Source organism: Sciurus carolinensis, chromosome 3 (assembly GCF_902686445.1).
Source record: "Sciurus carolinensis chromosome 3, mSciCar1.2, whole genome shotgun sequence".
In the NCBI taxonomy this organism is placed as follows: domain Eukaryota; kingdom Metazoa; phylum Chordata; class Mammalia; order Rodentia; family Sciuridae; genus Sciurus; species Sciurus carolinensis.
The window spans coordinates 160,194,978-160,217,247 of NC_062215.1; the positions used below are offsets into that span (position 1 = coordinate 160,194,978).

The 22,270-nt window shown below is 36.0% G+C and overlaps 1 protein-coding gene across 1 annotated transcript in view; it reads left to right on the top strand.

Annotated features, from left to right (window-relative positions):
* Positions 1 to 22,270, top strand: part of Spag16 (sperm associated antigen 16) — a 1,066,789-nt gene that overhangs the window by 612,528 nt on the left and 431,991 nt on the right. Inside the window, exon 12 of the mRNA XM_047546617.1 lies at positions 10,557 to 10,742. Coding sequence (XP_047402573.1) covers positions 10,557 to 10,742 — 186 coding nt within the window. The remainder of the gene's footprint in view (positions 1 to 10,556; positions 10,743 to 22,270) is intronic.

A 22,270-nucleotide genomic window follows, 5' to 3' on the forward strand; every position in this document is an offset into this window, starting at 1 on the left:
CAATAGCATCGAAGAAAATAAAATACTTGGGAATCAATCTCACAAAAGAGGTGAAAGACCTCTACAATGAGAACTACAGAACACTAAAGAAAGAAATTCAAGAAAACCTTAGAAGATGGAAAGATCTCCCATGTTCCTGGATAGGCAGAATTAATATCGTCAAAATGACTATACTACCTAAAGTTCTATACAGATTCAATGCAATTCCAATTAAAATCCCAATGATGTACCTCGCAGAAATAGAGCAAGCAATTATGAAATTCATCTGGAAGAATAAAAAACCTAGAATAGCTAAAGCAATCCTCAGTAGCAAGAGCGAAGCAGGGGGTATTGCAATACCAGATCTTCAACTCTACTACAAAGCAATAGTAACAAAAACGGCATGGTATTGGTACCAAAATAGACAGGTAGATCAATGGTACAGAATAGAGGACATGGACACAAACCCAAATAAATACAATTTTCTCATACTAGCAAAGGTTCCAACAATATGCAATGGAGAAAAGATAGCCTCTTCAACAAATGGTGCTGGGAAAACTGGAAAACTATATGCAATAGAATGAAATTAAACCCCTATCTCTCACCCTACACAAAACTCAACTCAAAATGGATCAAGGACCTCGGAATCAGACCAGAGACCCTGCATCTTATAGAAGAAAAAGTAGGTCCAAATCTTCAACTTGTTGGCTCAGGATCAGATTTCCTTAACAGGACTCCCATAGCACAAGAAATAAAATCAAGAATAAACAACTGGGATAGATTCAAACTAAAAAGCTTTCTCTCAGCAAAGGAAACTATCAGAAATGTGAAGAGAGAGCCTACAGAGTGGGAGAATATCTTTGCCAACCATACCTCAGATAGAGCGCTAATTTCCAGAATCTATAAAGAACTCAAAAAACTCTACACGAAGAATACAAATAATCCAGTCAACAAATGGGCTAAGGAAATGAACAGACACTTCACAGAAGAAGATGTACAAGTAATCACCAGATATATGAAAAAATGTTCAACATCCCTAGTAATAAGGGAAATGCAAATCAAAACTACCCTAAGATTTCATCTCACCCCAATTAGAATGGCGATTATCAAGAATACAAGCAACAATAGGTGTTGGCGAGGATGTGGTGAAAAAGGAACACTCATACATTGCTGGTGGGGTTGCAAATTAGTGCAGCCACTCTGGAAAGCAGTGTGGAGATTCCTCAGAAAGCTTGGAATGGAAACACCATTTGACCCAGCTATCCCACTCCTTGGCCTATACCCAAAGGACTTAAAATCAGCATACTACAGAGATACAGCCACATCAATGTTCATTGCTGCTCAATTCACCATAGCCAGATTGTGGAACCAACCTAGATGTCCTTCGGTTGATGAATGGATAAAGAAACTGTGGCATATTTATACAATGGAATATTACTCCGCAATGAAGAATGATAAAATTATGGCATTTGTAGGCAAATGGTCGAAATTGGAGAATATCATGCTAAGTGAGATAAGCCAATCTCAAAAAACTAAAGGACGAATGATCTCGCTGATAAGTGGATGAGGACATATAATGGGGGGTGGGACGGGCTAGCATTAGGTTTAGGGTTAGGTTTAGAGTTAGGCTAAAGAGAGCAGTAAGAATGAAGGAAAGAAGGACTGTGTAGAGGGAAAAGAGGGGTGGGAGGGGTGGGAGGGGTGGGAGGGGTGGGGGGGAGGGGAAAAATATAATAAACATCATTACCCTATGTAAACGTTAAAAAAAATAAATAAATAAAAAAAAAAATAAAATGATATTAGCCATGGGCTTAGCATAGATGGCCTTTACAATGTTAAGGAATGTTCCCACTATCCCCATTTTTTCTAGTGTTTTGAGCATGAAGGGGTGCTGTAGTTTATCAAATGCTTTTTCTGCATCTATTGAAATAATCATGTGATTCTTGACTTTAAGTCTATTGAAATGGTGAATTACATTTATTGATTTCCTGATGTTGAACCAACCTTGCATCCCTGGGATGAAACCCACTTGATTATGATGCACTATTTTCTTAATATATTTTTCTATGTGATTTGCTAAAATTTTGTTGAGAATTTTTGCATCGATGTTCATTAAGGATATTGGTCTCAAATTTTTTTTCCTTGATGTGTCTCTGTCTGGTTTAGGTATCAGGGTAATATTGGCTTCATAGAATGTGTTTGGGAGGGTTCCTTCCTCTTCTATTTTATGGAATACTTTGAGGAGTATTGGAATGAGCTCTTCTTTAAAGGTTTTGTAGAACTCGGCTGAGAACCCATCTGGTCCCAGACTTTACTTCGTTGGTAGGCTTTTGATGAATTCTTCTATTTCATTACTTGAAATTGGTGTATTTAAATTGTGTATGTCCTCTTCAATCAGTTTAGGCAATTCATATGTCTCTAGAAACCTGTTGATGTCTTTGAAATTTTCTATTTTTTTGGAGTATAGATTTTCAAAATAGCTTCTAATTATGTTTTGTATTTCAATCGTGCCTGTTGTGATAATTCCTTGTTCATTCTGAATTTTAGTGATTTGGGTTTTTTCTCGTCTTCTCTTTGTTAGTGTGGCTAAAGGTTTATCAATTTTGTTTATTTTTTCGAAGAACCAACTATTTATTTTGTCAATTTTTTGTATTGTTTCTTTTGTTTCAATTTTGTTGATTTCAGAGAGTAACTATTTCCTGTGTTCTACTACTTTTGGTGTTGGTCTGTTCTTCTTTTTCTAGGGCTTTGAGCTGTAGTGTTAGGTCATTTATTTGTTGAGTTTTACTTCTTTTATTGAATGTGCTCCATGAAATAAATTTTCCTCTAAGTACTGCTTTCATAGTGTCCCAGAGATTTTAATATGATATGTCTTTGTTCTCGTTTATTTCTAAGAATTTTTTTTATTTCCCTCCTGATGTCTTCTGTTATCCATTTATCATTCAATAGTGTATTATTTAATGTACAGGTGTTGGAGTAGTTTCTGTTTTTTATTCTGTCATTTATTTCTAATTTCAATCCATTATGATCTGATAGAATACTAGGTAGTATCTCTATCTTCTTGTATTTGCTAATAATAGCTTTATGGCATAAAATATGGTCTATTTTATAGAAGGATCCATGTGTTGCTGAGAAGAAAATGTATTCATTCTTTGTAGGATAGTATATTCTATATATGTCCCTTAAATCTACATTATTGATTGTGTTATTGAGATCTATGGTTTCTTTGTTCAATTTTTGTTTGGAAGATCTGTCCAGTGGTGAGAGAGGTGTGTTAAAATCACCTAGTATTATTGTGTTGTTGTCAATATGATTTCTGGAATTGAGAAGGATTTGTTTGATGTATATGGATGAGCATTGTTTGGGACATAGATATTTATGATTGTTATGTCTTGCTGATTTATGCTTCCCTTAAGCAGTATGAAATGTCCTTCTTTATCCCTTCTAATTAACTTTGGCTTGAAGTCCACATATTCTGATATCAGGGTGGATACTCCAGCTTTTTTGCTGAGTCCATGTGCATGGTATGTTTTTCCCCTCCTTTCACCTTTAGTCTATGGGTATCTCTTTCTGTGAGGTGAGTCTCTTGCAGGTAACATATTGTTGGATCTTTCTTTTTAATCCAATCTGCCAGTCTGTCTTTTGATTGATGAATTCAGGCCATTAACATTCAGGGTTATTACTGAGATATGATTTGTATTCCTGGTCATTTTGTTCATTTTTAAATTTAATTAATTAATTTATTTTTTTGACATGACTTGGTTCCTCCTTTATTTGACAGTTCCTTTAGTATAATTCCTCCCTTTGCTGATTTACTTCTTTGTTTTTCATCTCTTCCTCATGGAATATTTTGCTGAGAATGTTCTGTAATGCTGGCTTTCTTTTTGTAAATTCTTTTAGCTTTTGTTTATCATGGAAGAATTTTATTTCATCATCAAATTTGAAGGTAAGTTTTGCTGGGTATAAGATTCTTGGTTGGCAACCATTTCCTTTCAGAGCTTGAAAAATGTTGTTCCAGGCCCTTTTAGCTTTTAGGATCTGGATTGAAAAATCTGCTGATATCCGTATTGGTTTCCCCCTGAATGTAATTTGGTTCTTTTCTCTCACAGTCTTTAAAATTCTGTCTTTATTTTGTATGTTAGGTATTTTCATTATAATGTGCCTTGTGTGGGTCTGTTGTAATTTTGTGTATTTGGAGTCCTATAAGCCTCTTAGACTTGATTTTCCATTTCATTCTTCAGATTTGGGAAATTTTCTGATATTATTTCATTGAATAGATTGTTCATTCCTTTGGTTTGTTTCTCTAAGCCTTCCTCAATCCCAATAATTCTCAAATTTGGCCTTTTCATGATATCCCATAGTTCTTGGAGATTCTGTTCATGATTTCTTACCATCTTCTCTGTTTGTTCAACTTTGTTTTCAAGGTTAAATATTTTGTCTTCAATATCTGAGGTTCTGTCTTCCAGGTGTTCTATCCTATTGTTATGCTTTCTATGGAGTTCTTAATTTGGTTTATTGTTTCCTTCATTTCAAGGATTTCTGTTTGTTTTTTTTCAATATCTCTAACTCTTTTTTGAAATGATCTTTTTCTTCCTGTATTTGCTCCTTTAACTGTTGATTGGTGTGATCATTCAATACCTGCATGTGCTCTTTCATTTCATCGCTTGCTTCCCTTATCATGTTAATTATGTACATTCTGAACTCCCTTTCTGTCATTTCTTCTGCCATGCTGTCATTGGATTTTATTGATGTAACATCTAGATTTGTTTGAGGCATTTTCTTCCCTTGTTTTCTCATATTGTTCAGGTATCAGTGGACTGCTGAGATGTTGCAGTTTTCCTCTATTGACTTATAATGTCCCTGAAGATTGCTAGTATATCCCCTCTTAGCCTTCAGTAGCCTGAAGTCTTGGAGGAAGTTGATAATGCAGTGCTCCACAAGGAGGCTCCCTCTCTAGGGGTGGTGGCCTTCAGGTGAGGTATATTCCCCTGAGGTTGATAATGCAGAGCTCCACGAAGAAGCTGCCTCTCTAGGGGTGGTGACCCTCAGGTGGTGTATATTCCCTGATAGTGAGCAGAGGTGCCTCCACTTGTTGACCAATGGTCAACCAAAGGGGAACTAGGCTGTGGGCTGAGGCAAGGCCTGTTTGTGCCTGTGTCTCTGGTTTTACCGTCCTTGTGGGAAAACCTCACCCGGCGGGGAAGACTCACCCGGTAGGGAAGTCTCGCTGGTCAGTTCCCCTCCTAGAGGTTCCCCTCAATCCACAACTACTGCCTGGGCAGGGAAGCCTTCCTAGGCAATATTCCCAGGGGCCCGGACCTACCTCCTGGGCCTGGGAGCCTTGCCCTTCGTAGACGAGTCTCCTTAGGCTGCCCCTCCTCAGAGAATCTGCCCACAGTCCTGGAACCTTCGCTCCACCCCTCAGCTTGTCTCTGTGTAGCTCTTCCACCGAGAAGCCACCTAGGTCCTGGGACCCTGCTCTGCACCTAATCGCCTGACTATGCGGCCCCTCCTCTGGGCAGCCGCCAGAGCCCCAGCAGGTTGCTCCAAAACCAAGCGCTGTGCTGAGCGGCCTCCTCTACAAAGCTCCTAGTTGCCCGTGTTCACTGCTCCAGCAGGAGGAGGGGTTTCTTGCCACCTGGGCTGGACAGTCTTCCTCTGCAACGTTCCCAGTGTCCTGGACCTACCTCCTGGACCTGGGAGCCTTGCCCTTCGTAGACGAGTCTCCTTAGGCTGTCCCTCCTCAGAGAAGCTTCCCACAGTCCTGGAACCTTCGCTCTGCCCCTCAGCTTGTCTCTGTGCAGCTCTTCCACCGAGAAGCCACCTAGGTCCCGGGACCTTGCTTTGCACCTAATCACCTGGCTATGTGGCCCCTCCTCTGAGCAGCCACCTGGAGCCTCATACAGATGCTCTGAGCCCCAGCAACCCGCCGCATGCCTCTTCCTCCAGGCAGCCACCCGTTGTTCTGTGTGGTCGCTTCCAGACCAAGCAACTCACTGCTCACCTCCTCCTACTCAGGGCAGCCCCCCCGCCCTGTTGTTCAGGAGGTTGCCCTGAGTACAAACAGCTCGCTGCGCAGCTCTTCCTCTGGGCAGCCGCCGGAGCCCCGCGAGTTGCTCCGAAACCAAGTGCTGTGCTGAGCGGCCTCCTCTACGATGCTCCCAGTTGTCCATGTTCACTGCTCCGGTGGGGGGAGGGGTGTCTTGCTGGGCAACTCTACTTCACAAAGTTCCCTTCATTCCAGGACTACTGCCCCATCCAGATGCCTCCCCAATGGGAGAGACTCACCCGGCGGTTTTGAGTTGGTCCCAAGTATCTCAATATCTCCTCTTTTGAATCCTGAGTCCTGGAGCAACATGAAATACAGCCACCCTCTAGTCCACCATCTTGAAACCCCTTATGCATCTCTTAAGCAGTATGAAATGTCCTTCTTTATCCCTTCTGACTAACTTAGGTTTGAAGTTTCACTTTTTCTAATATGACGATGGAGACCTCTGCTTTTTTACATATCCCTATGCATGGTGTGTTTTTCCACATCATTTCACCTTTAGTCTGTGGATGTCTTTTATCTATGAGATGAGTCTCCTGATGGCAGCATATCTTTGGGTCTTTCTTTTTAATCCGATCTGCCAGTCTATGTCTTTTGATTATTGAGTTTAGGCCATTAACATTTAGCATTATTATAGTGATATGATTTGTATTCCTGGTCATTTGGGCTTATTTTTGGTTTTTAACTTGACTTGGCTTCTCCTTTGATTGACTTTTCCTTTAGGGTAGTCCCTCCCTTTGCTGACTTGTACTGTTGTTTTTCATTTCCTCCTCACAAAATATTTTGCTGAGAATGTTCTGCAGTACAGACTTTCTATTTGTAAATTCTTTTAACTTTTGTTTATTGTAGAAAGATTTTATTTCATTGTCAAATCTGAAGGTTAGTTTTGCTGGGTATAGGATTCTTGGTTGGCATCCATATTCTTTCAGAACTTGAAATATATTGTTCTAGGCCCTTCTTGCTTTTAGGGTCTGGACTCAGAAATCTGCTGATATCCATATTATTTTCCCCTCATAAGTAATCTGACAATTTTCTCTCACAGCCTTTAAAATCCTATCTTTATCTTGTATGTGAGGTGTTTTCATTATAATGTGTCTCAGTGTGGATCTGTTATAATTTTGTGCACCTGGTGTTCTGTAGGTCTCTTGTATATGATTTTCCATTTCATTTTTCAGGCTTTGGGAATTTTCTGATATTATTTATCTGAACAGGTTGTTCATTCCATTGGTTTGTATCTCTGTGCTTTCCTCAATCCCAATAATTCTTAAATTTGGTATTTTCATGATATCCCATAATTCTTGGAGGTTCTGTTCATGATTTCTTAACATCTTCTCAGTTTGTTCAACTATTTTCAAGATTAAATATTTTATCTTCATCGTCTGAGATTCTGTCTTCCACGAGTTCTATTCTGTTGGTGATACTTTCTATTGAGTTTTTAATTTGGTTTATCATTTCTTTCATTTCAAGTATTTCTGTTTTGGTTTTTTCAGAATCTCTATCTCTTTAATGAAGTGTTTTTTTTTTGCTTCCTGCATTTGCTCTTTTAACTGTTCATTGGAGTGGATCATGCATTGCCTGCATTTGCTCCCTTTTCTAATCTTTTGCTTCATGGATCATTTTAATTATGCAGATTCTAAACTCCTTTTTCTAATGTCATGCTGTCATTGGATTCTATCACAATACCATCTTAGTTTGTTAGGGGATAGGCGGGCTTGGGTTCAGGAGTTGATCTGTTCTATTTTTATTTTGGGTAGTTTATATTTAATTTCAGATTAATCTTCCAATTCCTTTAATTTCTTTTGCTGTGTTGAATCACCTATTTAATCCAGCTATAGACTTCTGAATTTCAATATTTAGATTTTTACATTTCTAAATCAACTATTTTTTATATTTGCTGATTTATCTTATATCCTTTTGTTGTTTATTTTTATTTCAGTAATTTCTTTTTACATTTTATTTATAGTCATGTTATATTTTGTACTGAAAGTTACAACAAGAGCTCTTTGGTTATTAGTCTTTGTTAATTTTATCAGCTCACCCTCAGTCATGACTTTTTATTTCCCATTATGTGTTTGATCATTTTTTTGAGTTTATATCTTATTAACTTATGTCTGTGAAATGTCAGGAGCCTCAATTGGAATGTCTTAGACTAAATACTAAAAACCTGGATCCATCTCATATCTAATTCAGGCTGCCAACAGAATGTTCTAGAATGAGTGGTTTATACAACAAAAATTTATTTTTCCTTGTTATGGAGCCTGTAAGGCCAAAATCAACAGGCTTGGGTTCTGGTGAGGCCTGTCTTCTAGGCTTGCATGTGGCTTCCTCTTGCTCTGTTCTCATAATGCAGGGAGAAAGTGAGTTCAAGACTCTTTTAAGGATACTAATTCTTCTATGGAGTCTCCTTTCTCATGAGCCTAGAACTCCAAATACTATCACATTGGGAATTAGGTTTTTAGCATTAGGATTTTGACATGAAGGACATACACATTCAGTCTGTAGAATCTACTTTTTCCCTTTTAGAGGTTTTGGTTTCTCCTGTTGTGTGAAGCTAGAGAAGCCCTGCCTTTAAATTTTAGTGTACCATTTTATTTCTCTAATCTCTCTTGGTCTTCAGAGATGTTCTTTATTTTCTCGAAAGCCCAAAACATACAACTTTTCCAATTTCAAACTATGTCTTTTTAAAGGTAAAAAACTTCAAAAGAATATTCAGGAAATTCATTCTATTTATTTTGACTTTAGTTGAGTTTATACACATGTCCTATAATCTTAGTATATTAAAAACATATGAATATTGTTTATATTTATTATTTAAATAAAAGTGTATTTCTTATTATTTACTATGTATTGGTTTATGGTACTCATAAAGAAATAATACTACTTAGTTCCATTTGCAATTACTCCAGTGATGATTTTTGCTTCTCCTGGCACATGGTTTAAAGTTAAGAGAGAAGTACATTTAGGTCAGATGAGAGAGTTTTTTAGTCACAGGCAGAAATATACTACAGTAATTCTTATCTGAGATCAAAGATTTGGTCCATAATACCATGCTAGCCATCAGAAAGAGGTTTGAGTGAATGATATACTTAAATAATTTTTTTCTTTTTATATTTGCTTGAATTTTTTAGACACAAGTATTGTGTGGTATGCAATATTAAAAACAAAATGCTATGTCACAACATACGTACAAATAAACAATTGCTGCAAAGAACACTTCATTGTCTATTGATAAAGAATATGTTATATAGTGATTTTTTCAACTATGCTACTGTGAAACATTGATGTCGATTTCTAACGTTGATGAGAATCTCTTCACAGTCTAATCCACCACCTCTGTAGCACCTTCAAGCTCTCCCTTTCAGTTGCAGCTGTTTCTCCAGTGCAAATAAAAATTTTTAGTTTCCCTCTTAGCATAAAAGTAACCAAACGTATGAGCAAGCAAACAAAACTTGCCAATTTCTCTTTCAGAGATACTACACACTTTGTCTTCTCCATCTATAGAGTGACTTCATGCATTCATCCATTCATATACTTATTTATTCTGAAGTATTTTCAGAGCATCTCAGTTGGTCAATTATGATGCTTGATGCTATAGAAACAGAGAAAAAAACGTGATTGTCCATCATAAAATACAGCGTGGGAAAGAGTGCAAATAAACAGCTTATTACTAGTCAGTGAGGAAAAGATGCACACAAAGAGCATGAAACGCAGAAGGATATGTCCTTGTAGCTGACATTTTACTAAAAAAAAAACCTAGGTGCTTCTTGGGCTGGGGTCGTGGCTCAGTGGTAGAGCGCTTCCCCAGTGTGAGGTAAATGAATAAATAACGGTGTATCAACATCTAAAAATATATTTTTAAAAAAACTGGGTGCTTCTACACATATTATTGACATCACTCATATCTTAAGCTTTTGTGTCCACTATTGGAAAGCCACCTTTTTTCAAAACATCTTATAATGACCTTAATGGCAGATCCAGTGACTCTTTCTCAAACACCCAGCAATTAAATTCTTCCATCTCTCTGATCCAGCTTAAAAGCCAACCCATTCCTTTCTTCCTCCATCATCTAAACTCCACTTTTGAAGTTTAGTTAATCCAAACATAAGCAAGAAATGTTGATTTCTTGTTTCATATTGTGGTATGTTTTTGAAATTATCATATATCAGGTCTAAATTTTCATCGTTCTGTGGTTGCATTATCCACAGATCCTAACACATAACCTTGATTTCACGCATAGTGACAAACACACTAACTTAGTGAATCATTTGAGAATAATCTAGGCTCTAAGATTAATATAAAAACTGCACAATAGCAGTTTTACTCATCAGCTTGAATTAATCTAAGTAATTAATGTGTATACCCAAATAAGATCATAAGATTCAGTCAATTAGATATGTCATTGAAAGTAAAAATAACTTTAATATACATATGTACACACACACACATATTACTCATAGAACCCAACCCATTTTTAAAATTAATTATGAATTATGTTGAAATAGTTATCTTTTTATGTTCTTGCATACAGTGGCAACAAGTTGGCTACTTCCAGTGGTGACACTACAGTTAAATTATGGGACTTCTTTAAAGGCGATTGTCTTTTGACCTTCGAAGGACACAGTCATGCAGTATGGTCCTGCACTTGGCACACCTGTGGCAATTTTGTGGCTTCTGCCTCACTAGACACGACCAGCAAAGTCTGGGACGTTAACAGGTAAGGCATACTTTAAACATTAGCCCTGTATGTCGATATGTATACATAAGAAAAATTGTTTTTTTTCCTTTCCAGGCTACCACTGGGAAACATCAAAAGAAACTGTTAGTTGATAAGATTATAGAGAGCTACTTAAATAATCTTAGTGAAATCCATTTCTAACTCCATTAATCTTTGTTGCTATAATAATTCATTTCTAAATGTAGGTAGCAAGATCAAGCTTGTGTAATAAGATTAGAATTGCTTCATTGGGAACCTGTTTATTTTAAATAGGATAGAAACAAATACTTTTTTAAAGGACTTAGAATTTTAGTTCTGCCTTTCTCAGGCTTGCTCTCTCTTTGTACTGTTGAACTTAGTTTAAGTCATTCAAAAGATAGAAATAATTACTTGATTTATGCTTAATTTTGATACATTGTAATGTTCTTCCTAATAAAATGCTTTTCGGCAATTGACAAATTATAAGAAATAATGCAATTCATTGTATGCAAAGTTCTTTATGATATACTGGATGTAGAAGCTTTATGCTTTGATCTTAATTCAAGATAGAAAAATTCATTATGTTTAAAGTATCAAAATGTATGTCACCCATATTATTGTGAATGGTTATTACATTTTGTTAGGTCTGCAAATATACAAACAGGTATCTAAGAGATTATAAATCATCTCTCAGACATCTGACCATTTTCATTGTTGAAACAATGCACAGTTTCCAAAATAAGGATAAAGATTCTTGAAAATTTAGGTCCCAAATTGTCCCAGATACTATGGTATTCATTTTGTGAGAGAAAGATGGAGTCTCTTTAAGAACAGGGATTGTTGATTTAGGGTCTGTGAATCACAGGTACCTTGAACAATCTTTTTCCATCCTTCCTTGCAACATGATTGACATCATAAGGAGCAAGGACGAGTAGGAATCCTCCACATCTTTTCTGGGAGGAGTCAATGAAAGAGTATGCTGAGTTCTCTGCAGATTAGATTATGTCCTAAGGCCATCTGGCATTAGTAAGCTCCTTGTCTTGGCACCAAACTCATCCTTCTATTCTCTGCTGTTGTGTATTGTACCTGGGCTCCGCATACCACACTGTTGCTTTGCCGGCTGCGTCTTAGGCTTTGCCAGTAGGGGTGCTTGTAGGAGACTGCAAGTCTGGAGGGGCTGTAGGAACTGGTTTCTTCCTATGTCCTCTCTATGGGCCTCTTGTGGGCCCACCCTTGCGCTGAGCCTCACCCCAGCTTCTTCACCTCCATAATGCAGTCTGTTTTGGGTAGAATTCAGGTGCTCGGTTTCTTCCAATACCTGCACAAACAGCCTCACTATGGCATCACCAATGACAGCAGCCTGAGCAAGCAGGCGTCCCATCTCAGCTTCAGTGTTCCCAGCTCTCTGAGACCCTCACTCTGAGCAGAGGACATCCGTACCAGCAAGCAGCAATCTTCTCTTCAGAGGGCCAGGTCTCAGCCTGGAAGAATCTCTCTTCAAAGTTCTTGAATTAATGTAGGAAATACCCAAGGCAAATGCCCTACCACTGAGCCACACCCCTACCCCTGAAAGTATATTAATAGTTCCACCTTATTCCCTTTGTTATCTCAGTTCTAGGATTAGGAGACCTTTCTTGAAGCTACTTTCTTCACCATACCTCCATGTTCTCTTTTCCTTTTTTTAGTTATTTAGTTATTTTTTGGCATAGTTAATAATCCTGTTAAGTTCTTATTATTAAAATGATAAGTGCAGGTTCTCTTCTACATCAGCGGATCCAAACATAGGTAGATAAATAGGATAATCCATTAGTTTGAAAACCACAGTTAAATATTTGGAACACTGAGAAAGTATGACTCTGAATGATGCTTTTAAAAAAAACTTATTCCTAACAGCGAGCGATAACTTAAGACATGTTTTAATTCATAGATAGGTAGCATTTTATCTGAAATAATTGATCATATGTAATTCTTAATTGTATTAGCTTCTATATTATGTGACCAGATTTCATATGGGTTTATTATTATAGGCTACTGGAATTTTAACACTGATATCTAATTTTATTTTTTGTCATTTTAGATTTAGACCAAGTTTGTAGTAGAAGACTATAGTCCATTCTAAAACACAATATACCTTCAGATCTCGTAACCATTTAGAATGTTTAAACCAAAGCATGGTTAAAAAATCGATTCCCAGTAGACATAGCCCTACTTTGAGTGATTTCAAACACCTCGACCTGACAACTTTTCCCATGACCCCCATATTCAAATAATGTCTTCCTATTGACATCTGCTAGTTATTGATGTTACAGATCAAAACTGCTCCTGATTGATGCCAAATTCTTTAAATTTCAAATTTCCCATCAATGTCAAGAGCTCACCTTTATCATAAATGACAAAAATTATACTAATTTTGAGGCCAAAGTAGTGGATAAATATTGACATATGAGAGAGAAATTATTTGTGTAGCGGCTATCTTTCAGAGTTGCAATCAAAGCATCAAGTTCTAATTTGTAATTGCTCATGAATCAATACTGCATTAGATATGTACCAAACTAGTGTCTTGCTTTAAAATTTCACAGAATGTCTGAACTGGCTTAAGGACTTAAGGGAAGAGGTTATTTACTTGGTAAGATAGGTGTTGCTAGAATCTATAGTCTTAATGCCACATAGTTCCTAATGAAAAATGATTTATAGTGGTATATATGCTGCTGTTCACCAGAGAAGGATGAGTTGAGAATATATTCTTTTCTGTTACCATCCAACCTTCCCTTTGAACCCCTGACTTAGTCTTGAATATCCATTAATTGATGTCATGTTCCATTTAGTTTCTCACCAAAAAGTTGATCACTGTGAAGCTAATCAATGTTAATCCAGATAAAGATCCATATTTAAGAAGTGCTAATAAAAATCTCTGAGCAACATTAATGATACTCTTAGTCTGGATCAGTCCACATTCTACAGAAGTTCTACAAATAATTAACAGTGGCACTTTGGTGATCTTCTGAAACAGAAATGCATGTGAGTTTTAGTTAATGATCAGTAATTTAAACTTTCAAATATATTATTTAAAAATCAGTACTAATGCACCCATCAGTCCACATGCATCCTTGAAAACACACACACACTGCAGAGTGTGCTTGGCACAAGGTGGTGGTTTAATTGCATAAATGAATGATGAGTGAATCCTCAGGTACATATGAAAATGTATTCTAAATGTGCCTGTCCTAACCTCATCAAAATCAAACTGTAGTAATGTAATACAATTGTGCTATGTTATCTGACATAAATCTATAAAATGTTAAAAATGGATAGGAAATCAGAAAAGATCTCAGTCAACTATAAAAAGTAATCTGTTTCTAGGCATTTGTGCATAACATTAATCAATAAGTGTTCGTGAAATGATTTAACAGTGTTGGGGTGTGTCAATGACAGAAAATTTTCACACTCAATCACTGCCCATGAGATTATAAATAATTAAACAATGTAGCAATTTTTTGAAGCAATCATGGAATATGCAATGCATCTGCTGTTTATAATATCACTTCGCGTATTCTGGTAGATTCCTGACTGCTTTTCTTCCAAGGTAACTGGGCATTTGGCTGAGCAGCTATATCATACTGACACTCTGCATTTGTAAAGCATACCATATGCCTGCTTAGCTTTTAGCTTCAGGGAAAGGGGTTGGAAAGAGCCAAAATTTTACTTAGCATTGCTGTCCCAGCTGCTTTAACAAGATATTACACAGACAAGAATTCCATGGCATGTACAGGATGAAGGGAATAAGAGACATGCAAAATCCAACAAATCTGGATCCCAAATGATGAATGGTAGATCTGTGTCCTCATATCAAGTGTGTTGTTTCAGAAGCTCTTGAAATCACGTGGAGAAAGTAAAGAATGCTTAAAAACTAGATTTTCTTTACGTTGTTATTTCTGTTGCATCACATTATCTGAAAGAAAATAGAAACCTACCAAGTTTTTGAGTGAATTGCATTGACTAGGAAACCGTGAGTATATTCTTGATTGCTCCCTGAATTTTCAAACTTTAAAATACTCTGCAGTGTCCCAAATTTGCCATCAAAAGGAAATGCTTGCAGTGTTACACAATTCATAAGGAGGGCAAAGACCACAGCACCCACCTATGGTATGGCCACAGAGGATAACAGACAAGAGTCTGCCACAGAACAAAGGCAGAAGCCACTAAAAACAATGAGCAAAGAAGGGTCTCTTGGGAGCTTGCTATGGTCCAGTTGAGGAATCGTCCTCAGTGCCATAGCAACGCTCCTTATGATGCCTTTCCTGGGTCATGTCACTCTTAGGACCCCTGATGCTTTAGTGTTTCCCATTTTCCTATTTTCTGTATTGAAGATAGTCAGCACTTATTCTGTCTCTGCTCACAATTATGCATTGTGTTTGTGGTGGTAGTTGTGGGGAACAGAAAACTTTGTTAGTTAGACAATACAAGTGGCAATTATGAACCCAAAGGAGCAGATTGTATCATCCAGAAATAGTGGACTCTCAGAATCACGCAGCAAATGACTGGGACTTTGGGTTGTCTTCTTTTTGGGGTGAAGAAAAGAACCTAATGAAGGCTTTATATGTGGAAGAAAGGATAGAACAGATATTTGGTGAGCAAAGGACCATGGCAGAGACTGTTAGCCATTCACTAGAATCTACTTTGTCCTTCGTCCACATTGGTTTGCAACCTTGCCATCTGTCTAAGTGATACTTCTCAGCCTCCTGTTAAGCGTTGCAATGTCAACTAAGTTCTGTACCAAGAATCATCAAAGTGATAGGCATGTTCTTTCCCACTGGTGGTGGAATGGGATGTCAATGACAATGACAGTGGTCACAGTAATCTTTGAAGCCAATTATTTAAAATAAAAAGAGCAACTGCTTGAAGTAATGCTGCCCCCATTCCCTACCTCCAGTTAGCCTACAAAATTCTCTGAACTCTTCAACAATGAAGGCATACACTTCTATTCTGCTTAAGACATTATGTTTCCAGTCAATTCGTTGCAGCACTTTAGCCCCTCATCCAACACAGGATTCCATGACTGGTTTTCAGGTGAAATGTTTTCCCTGCATGAACATATTACTAAGGCAACCAAGGCAAGTTCTGAAATGTTCTCAAAATTACTTGAATGGGAAAATAATAGACATTTTGTTCTGATAATAAATGTCTGTTTAACTGTGTCTACTTTTTCTTCGCTTATCCCTTCTTACTTCCTAAACTTAATGTCTCTTGGAGCCTATGAAATCCTATTTGCCAGCAGCAAGTAGAATGATTGTTTGTATGGAGGTTAACACCATTAAGAATGGTTGTACAGTTTCAGCAGCTAAAGAAATGCAAATTAAGACTACACTGAGATGTCAACCCATTTCCAATCTCACTCCAGTCAGAATGTCAGTTATCAAGAATACAAACAACAAAATGTTGGCAAAGATGTGGGGGAAAAGGTTCATTCATACATTGCTGGTGGGATTACAAATTGGTGCAACCACTATGGAAAACAGTATGGATATTCCTTAGAAAACTTGGAATGGAATCACCATTTGACCCAGCTATCCCACTCCTCGGTTTATACACAGAACTTAAAATCAGCATATTACAGTGACACAGACACATCAATGTTAGGGTAGCTCAACACACAATAGCTAAACTCTGAAACCAGCATAGGTACCCTTCAACAGATGAATGAATAAAGAAATGTGGTATATATACACAATGAAATATTACTTAGCCATAAAAAAGGAATGAAATTATGGCATTTTCTGGTAAATGGATGGATCTGGAGAATATCATGCTAAGCAAAATAAACCAATCCAATAAAACCAAAGGCTGAATATTCTCTCTGATATGTGATGCTAATTCACAATAAGGGGGGTGAGTAGAGCAGAATAGGAATACTTTGGATTAGAGAAAGGGGAATGAAGGGAAGAGAGGGGAATGGGAATAGGAAAAATAGAATGAAACAGACATTACTTTCCTATATGCATACATGAATACACAACCAATATAATTTCATATCATGTACAATCAGAAAAATGGGAAGTTATACTCCATATATGTATAATATGTCAAAATATGTTCTATTGTCATGTACAACTAGTAAGAACAAATAAAGAAAGAATGGTTGTAAATTCTAAGACAATATGTGACTATATGTGTCCTCATCATTAGTACACTGATTCAATAATGATTATTTCATTTAAGTCATTTAAACTATTAAAAACACCAATAATTTCAATTTTATAATAGCATTGACCCTATTTACTGATGAGAATCAGTGTTACCATTGTAGTTATGCTGATGAAATATATTGACTTCCATGTGGTTGACCTTGCAAGTTTATTTATTTGCTTATAGTCCCAACAAATATGCATTGAGCATTTCATTTATGCATTATTCTAATCATTAAGCTTATAGCAGTGAGCAAAATAGACAAATAAAGATGGCATTCTATTGGTAGGCACAGAATAAGTCAAACACACAAAAATAACATTTTAGATAGTAATTAGAGATGCTATATTTTATAGAAAAAGATAAATCATGGAAGATTAAATAGAATGGTGGGCAGTGGAAACGATTGTGGTTTTGAACAGGAAGATTAAGAAATTTTTATTGTAAAGTTGACACTTGTATAACATAAATGAAGTGAGGTAACACACCAAGCAGATATCTTCAGGAGAATATTCTAAACTCTTCTGAGCTTTTCTATGGTCACAGCAGGGCTCATATGACTGGGGAACAGCAAGGAGGTTGTTAAAGAGCAGATGAGTATGTGCATATAACAAAGGACCATGCATCCCATTTCAAATCTCAGTGAAATGGAAACATGCTGTATGGTTTTGAGCAGAAAGTCTCAATATGTTTTACACTTTAACAATATGATTCTGGTTACTCTTTTAATATTAAACTGTGGTAGAGGAGGAATAAAGGATAAAAACTGATAAAAGCAAGAAGACTGACTTGAAGACTATTGCAAAAATCCAAGCAAACGATAAGGAAGGTCTGAGCCATGACAGGACCTGTGAAGTAGTGAACATTATTTGTATTCTGGATAGATTTGCAAGATAAAGCCAAGAGGAATTTCTAAGGTATTGTGTGTTTTGTGAGAGAAAGAAAGGAACAAATGACCTGTTACCTTTTGAGATGCCTGAAAGGCAAAAGGCTCATTCTCTTCATATTAGAACATCATCATAAGCTTTATAAAAGGTTTTTCCAGCAGGATGCATCAGCTCACATTTCAGAAAGAGCTGTAGAGTGAGGAATGCCTTCTCATTGTTCATATAACATTTCTATTGAAAAGAATCGAATGTTCCTTTCTGACCACTAGCATCACCTCTTTCTTAGCTTAGTAATTCTTTGACCAATCAAAACTCCTAGACTGAATGAGATGACAATAACATAAGGTTACAGGTAAAGAAATCAATTAAAGTTAGAAAAAGAAAACATGGGATATTAAGATTCTAGAGCAGTCAGTTATCTTTTGTTAATGATATGTAATATTACTTTCTTTTGGGCAAATAATGCACCAAATTGAACTCCAAATAAGAGAAATTTCTTTATTACAAAACAACATTTCTTTATTAGAAAAGTAATACAAATCAGGGTTTAGTATCTATGATATAAAACATTCCATTAATATATTTCAAGTTCTTTATGATTCATTTGCAAAGTTGGCTATGCTAGCAAAGAAGGACATATTGTACAATATTAATGGTTTTAAAACATAATAATGTAAGAAGCATTAAGACTCAAGGGCATGGATTATTGGTACATTAATATCTGTCTTGTATTGTGAAGATCTCCAGTTTGCCTTCTTATACTAGAAAAGGCACCCAAGGTATATATTAACAGACTGCTAAATTAATGCTTGAAACATAATTATGTTACATCATAAGAAATGATAAGATACTTAAATTGACCTCTTGTGATTAATTTATCCTGTTCTACCAGGTTAATAAATCAACTATTACATCTTTTTGGATTTTTATTTATAAAGTAAGTAGTTTTCCTTTAGAGGCTTGAAGTGATATCTAAATATTATTGAGCATAAATACATTGAATAAGCACAGAATACAAAAAGAGAGCATAGCATGTATTTTTTCACTTTCATTTCTCCCTCAGACAGTACATAGTTAATAAGTATTATTGAATGGGGAAAAATATATCAAGGCTAAAGTTTATATTTTATTTAGTAAGTACTACTATGATTTAAAGATTGGGAAGTTCCCTCGTAATCAATGAATCTTTGTGTGTTTGTGTAAAGTGGCTCAAGCAAGGGTCCACTGTAGTAAACTTGATGTGAATGTTCTTTCACTCACAACTTTTGATTTGTAAATAAAAGAGATAGATATCATAAGTATTTTAAAATTATTAACCTTTACATATAAATAATCTTTCATAAAATATATAATTTCTAATTTGTGCTAAATAAGGCACATTTCTGTTTATCTCATATACCAAATAGACTGAATGTTAGAAATAATTTGGGTGAACATAAATGAAACTAAAGATATTTCAACTTGAGTGAATAAATATATTCAAAAACATGACTTATTATTATTATTATTATTATTATTATTACTATTTGCAGTGCTAGGAATTGAACCTAGGGCCTTATGCTTATGAGGCAAGCACTCTACCAACTGAGCTATCTCCTCAGCACAGAAATGTGACATATTCTTTGCTCTGTTATTACCAATCAAAACAAGTATTTTAAATATAAAATATACAACTCCCCTTTTCCATCCATATGAAAAATAATCTGGTTAATATATGAAACATCATCTACCTTAACACTAATGACTGAAAGGGTTTAAAACATTTCTTCACTAATATATGTTGAAATAAAATGAGATATAGTCAGAGTCAACATGAGATAAAAGACAAAAATCACATTTTATTTATGTTTAAGATTTAATTTTATATGTATGCAGATAAATGAACACTCATTGTGTTCTGGTTTGGATCTTTAATATGCCCCAAAAGCTCATGTGTTAAGCAATGAAGGAAAGTTTAGAGGTGAAATGATTAGGCTATGAGAACTGTAACCTCATCAGTGGATTAATCTACTGATGAATTAATAATTGAAAGTAATATTGGGTGATAACTATAGGCAGGTGGGACATGGCTACAGGAAGTTGATCCCTAGGCGCATGGTCTAGCGGTATGTTGTCCTTAGTGTTTCTCGCTCTCTCTCCTCTCTCCTCTCTCTCTCTCTCCTCTCTCCTCTCTCTCTCTTTCCTGGCTGCCATGAGTGGAGCAGTTTTCCTCTACCACACCTTTCTGCCATGATGTTCTGCCTCATCTCAGGCCCAGAGCAACGGAGTTGACTGACCACATACTGACCCTCTGAAACCATGAGCCCAAAATAAACTTTTCCTCCTCCATTCTATTTGGATAACAAAGGTAAATTTGTTTCCCTAAAGCACTGGAAAATACAATTTCCATAGAAATTTTAAATAATATAACTCACATTGTCTGACCTGAGTTTGTGAAAAATTCTAACTTTTCTGAATGAACAGAATTTGGTGACATGGGATCTGGGTAAAAATGGACCAGACCATCCTCATTCAAGCAACATGGAATGATTATCACCTGATCTGAACTTCGGCCACCCAGAAACCTAGAATGAACCCTGCAAAAGCATGCTTCTAGGGGACTTTCACCCTCTAAAGCATTCATCGCAACTCATTTTCCCCATATTTATTATTTACTAGATTTCACCATATAAGTACTGAATTCTCTTTCTATCTTCAAAACTGATTATCTATTTGTTCAACATGTATGCACTGTGGGTCACATTATATCCCTGAAGAGAATACAGCACTGAATGGGACAGTAGAAGCTCTTATTTCTGTGAAGCCTAAATTAGAAGAAAGTGTCACTGGTTGTCCGTGCCACATAAATTAGACAAGCTCTGACTTTGCCAAGGATAAAAAAAAAATTAATTTCTTACCTCTAGAGATGCCTAGGGAGTGCTGCTGAGAGTGACTTACTCTCTAAGATGTCAGAAGTGAGTCCTAGTTTTCTATTGCTAGAAGTAACTCAGAACTTTAGGATTAATAAGCCAACAATGAGGTGTACATTTAAAATGGTACTGAGTCTTCTCATCTTCCTCAGAGATTGAGTTTTTAATCATTGACATTTAGATTTTTTAGGAGCGTGTAGGTAACTGTCACACATAAAGCATCCAATTAAGATAGTTTAAAGTGGTTTTCATATGAAGGCTGAACTTTCCTGTGATGGTTCTATTTCAATTTTTGGGGGGTTATTATGTCAATTTGCTTTTTGTTTTGAGTAAAGAAGAAAAGGATGAACTTCAGAATAATATACATTAACAAGAATCAATCTAAAATGCTGTTGAGCAATAAGAATTAGAAATATAAAGAAGTGCTATATATACCTGTTTTAATTTTTACCTGTGGTTCATTAGTAAAGTGCATACTAAATTATGTCATTTCTTAAATACACAGACGAACTCAGAGAGGTACAAATTTTGTTTTTTGTTTTTGTGAAATGATGTAGGAATGTTGAAGATAAAGAATGTGTTAATTATATTTTTAATTATCATTTCAATACATGCCCAAATAAAATGTCTTATCCACAAATTCAAAACTTAAAACTTACTGTTAGAAATTCATTATACACACCAAAACAAACAAACAAACAAAAAAGAAATTCATTATAATTATCTAAACATGAATTTTAAAAGGTGCAACATTTGTGCCTTGAAATATAAAACATGCTTTAATGTAAAAGTATAACTACCATTAAAGGAAGTATTTAACACTTTTTCTTGATTAAATTCACCCAGATAGTGGACAAGTCTTTAAAAGCATTTAATGTGTCCCGTTTTAGAGGTGACCTACAATTTATTTCATTTCCTATTTCCCTAGTTATAAGACAAAGTAAATGTACTTTTTAGAAAAAAAAAATCCCAGTATATAAATTTAACTTTACTATTTTACATATATGAATTAATACATCATAGGTATATAAATTATAATAAATTTGTCTGTAGTAGCAAAATACTATGTATTGCTTAATATTCATTATAAGGTATAAATCTCTTAACACAAGTGACACTTGTTAATTATATATGCAATCACTTCTTACTCCTTGCTTTTGTTTCCTCTTAATACATTTATAAGCCCACCTTAGACCACAGGCTTTCAGTGACACCTCTGACAATGCTCTTCATTATCTGAATTTAATTGACTCGCATCATCCATGTTTATATCCTTACCACCTTAAACTTCCTAAGAACCCAATCCCCAGATGAAATTGATTGTTCACGTTCCCCTAAAAGGACATTGGTATTAATTCCATCAGAAAAGAGCCTTGTGTGTCTGGGTCACCATAAAGATGCTACCATTACATTCTAAATAGTGTCCATTTGTCCACGAATCAGACTTTATCTCTCACTTGTCTCTGATCTCCCTCTCACTGCATGCTTTGGATTTCAATGCCTGTCATCAGAAAAATATTTCTTATGCTCTGTCTCTTCAAAGTACCATTTATCTTGTTGCTTAAACTGC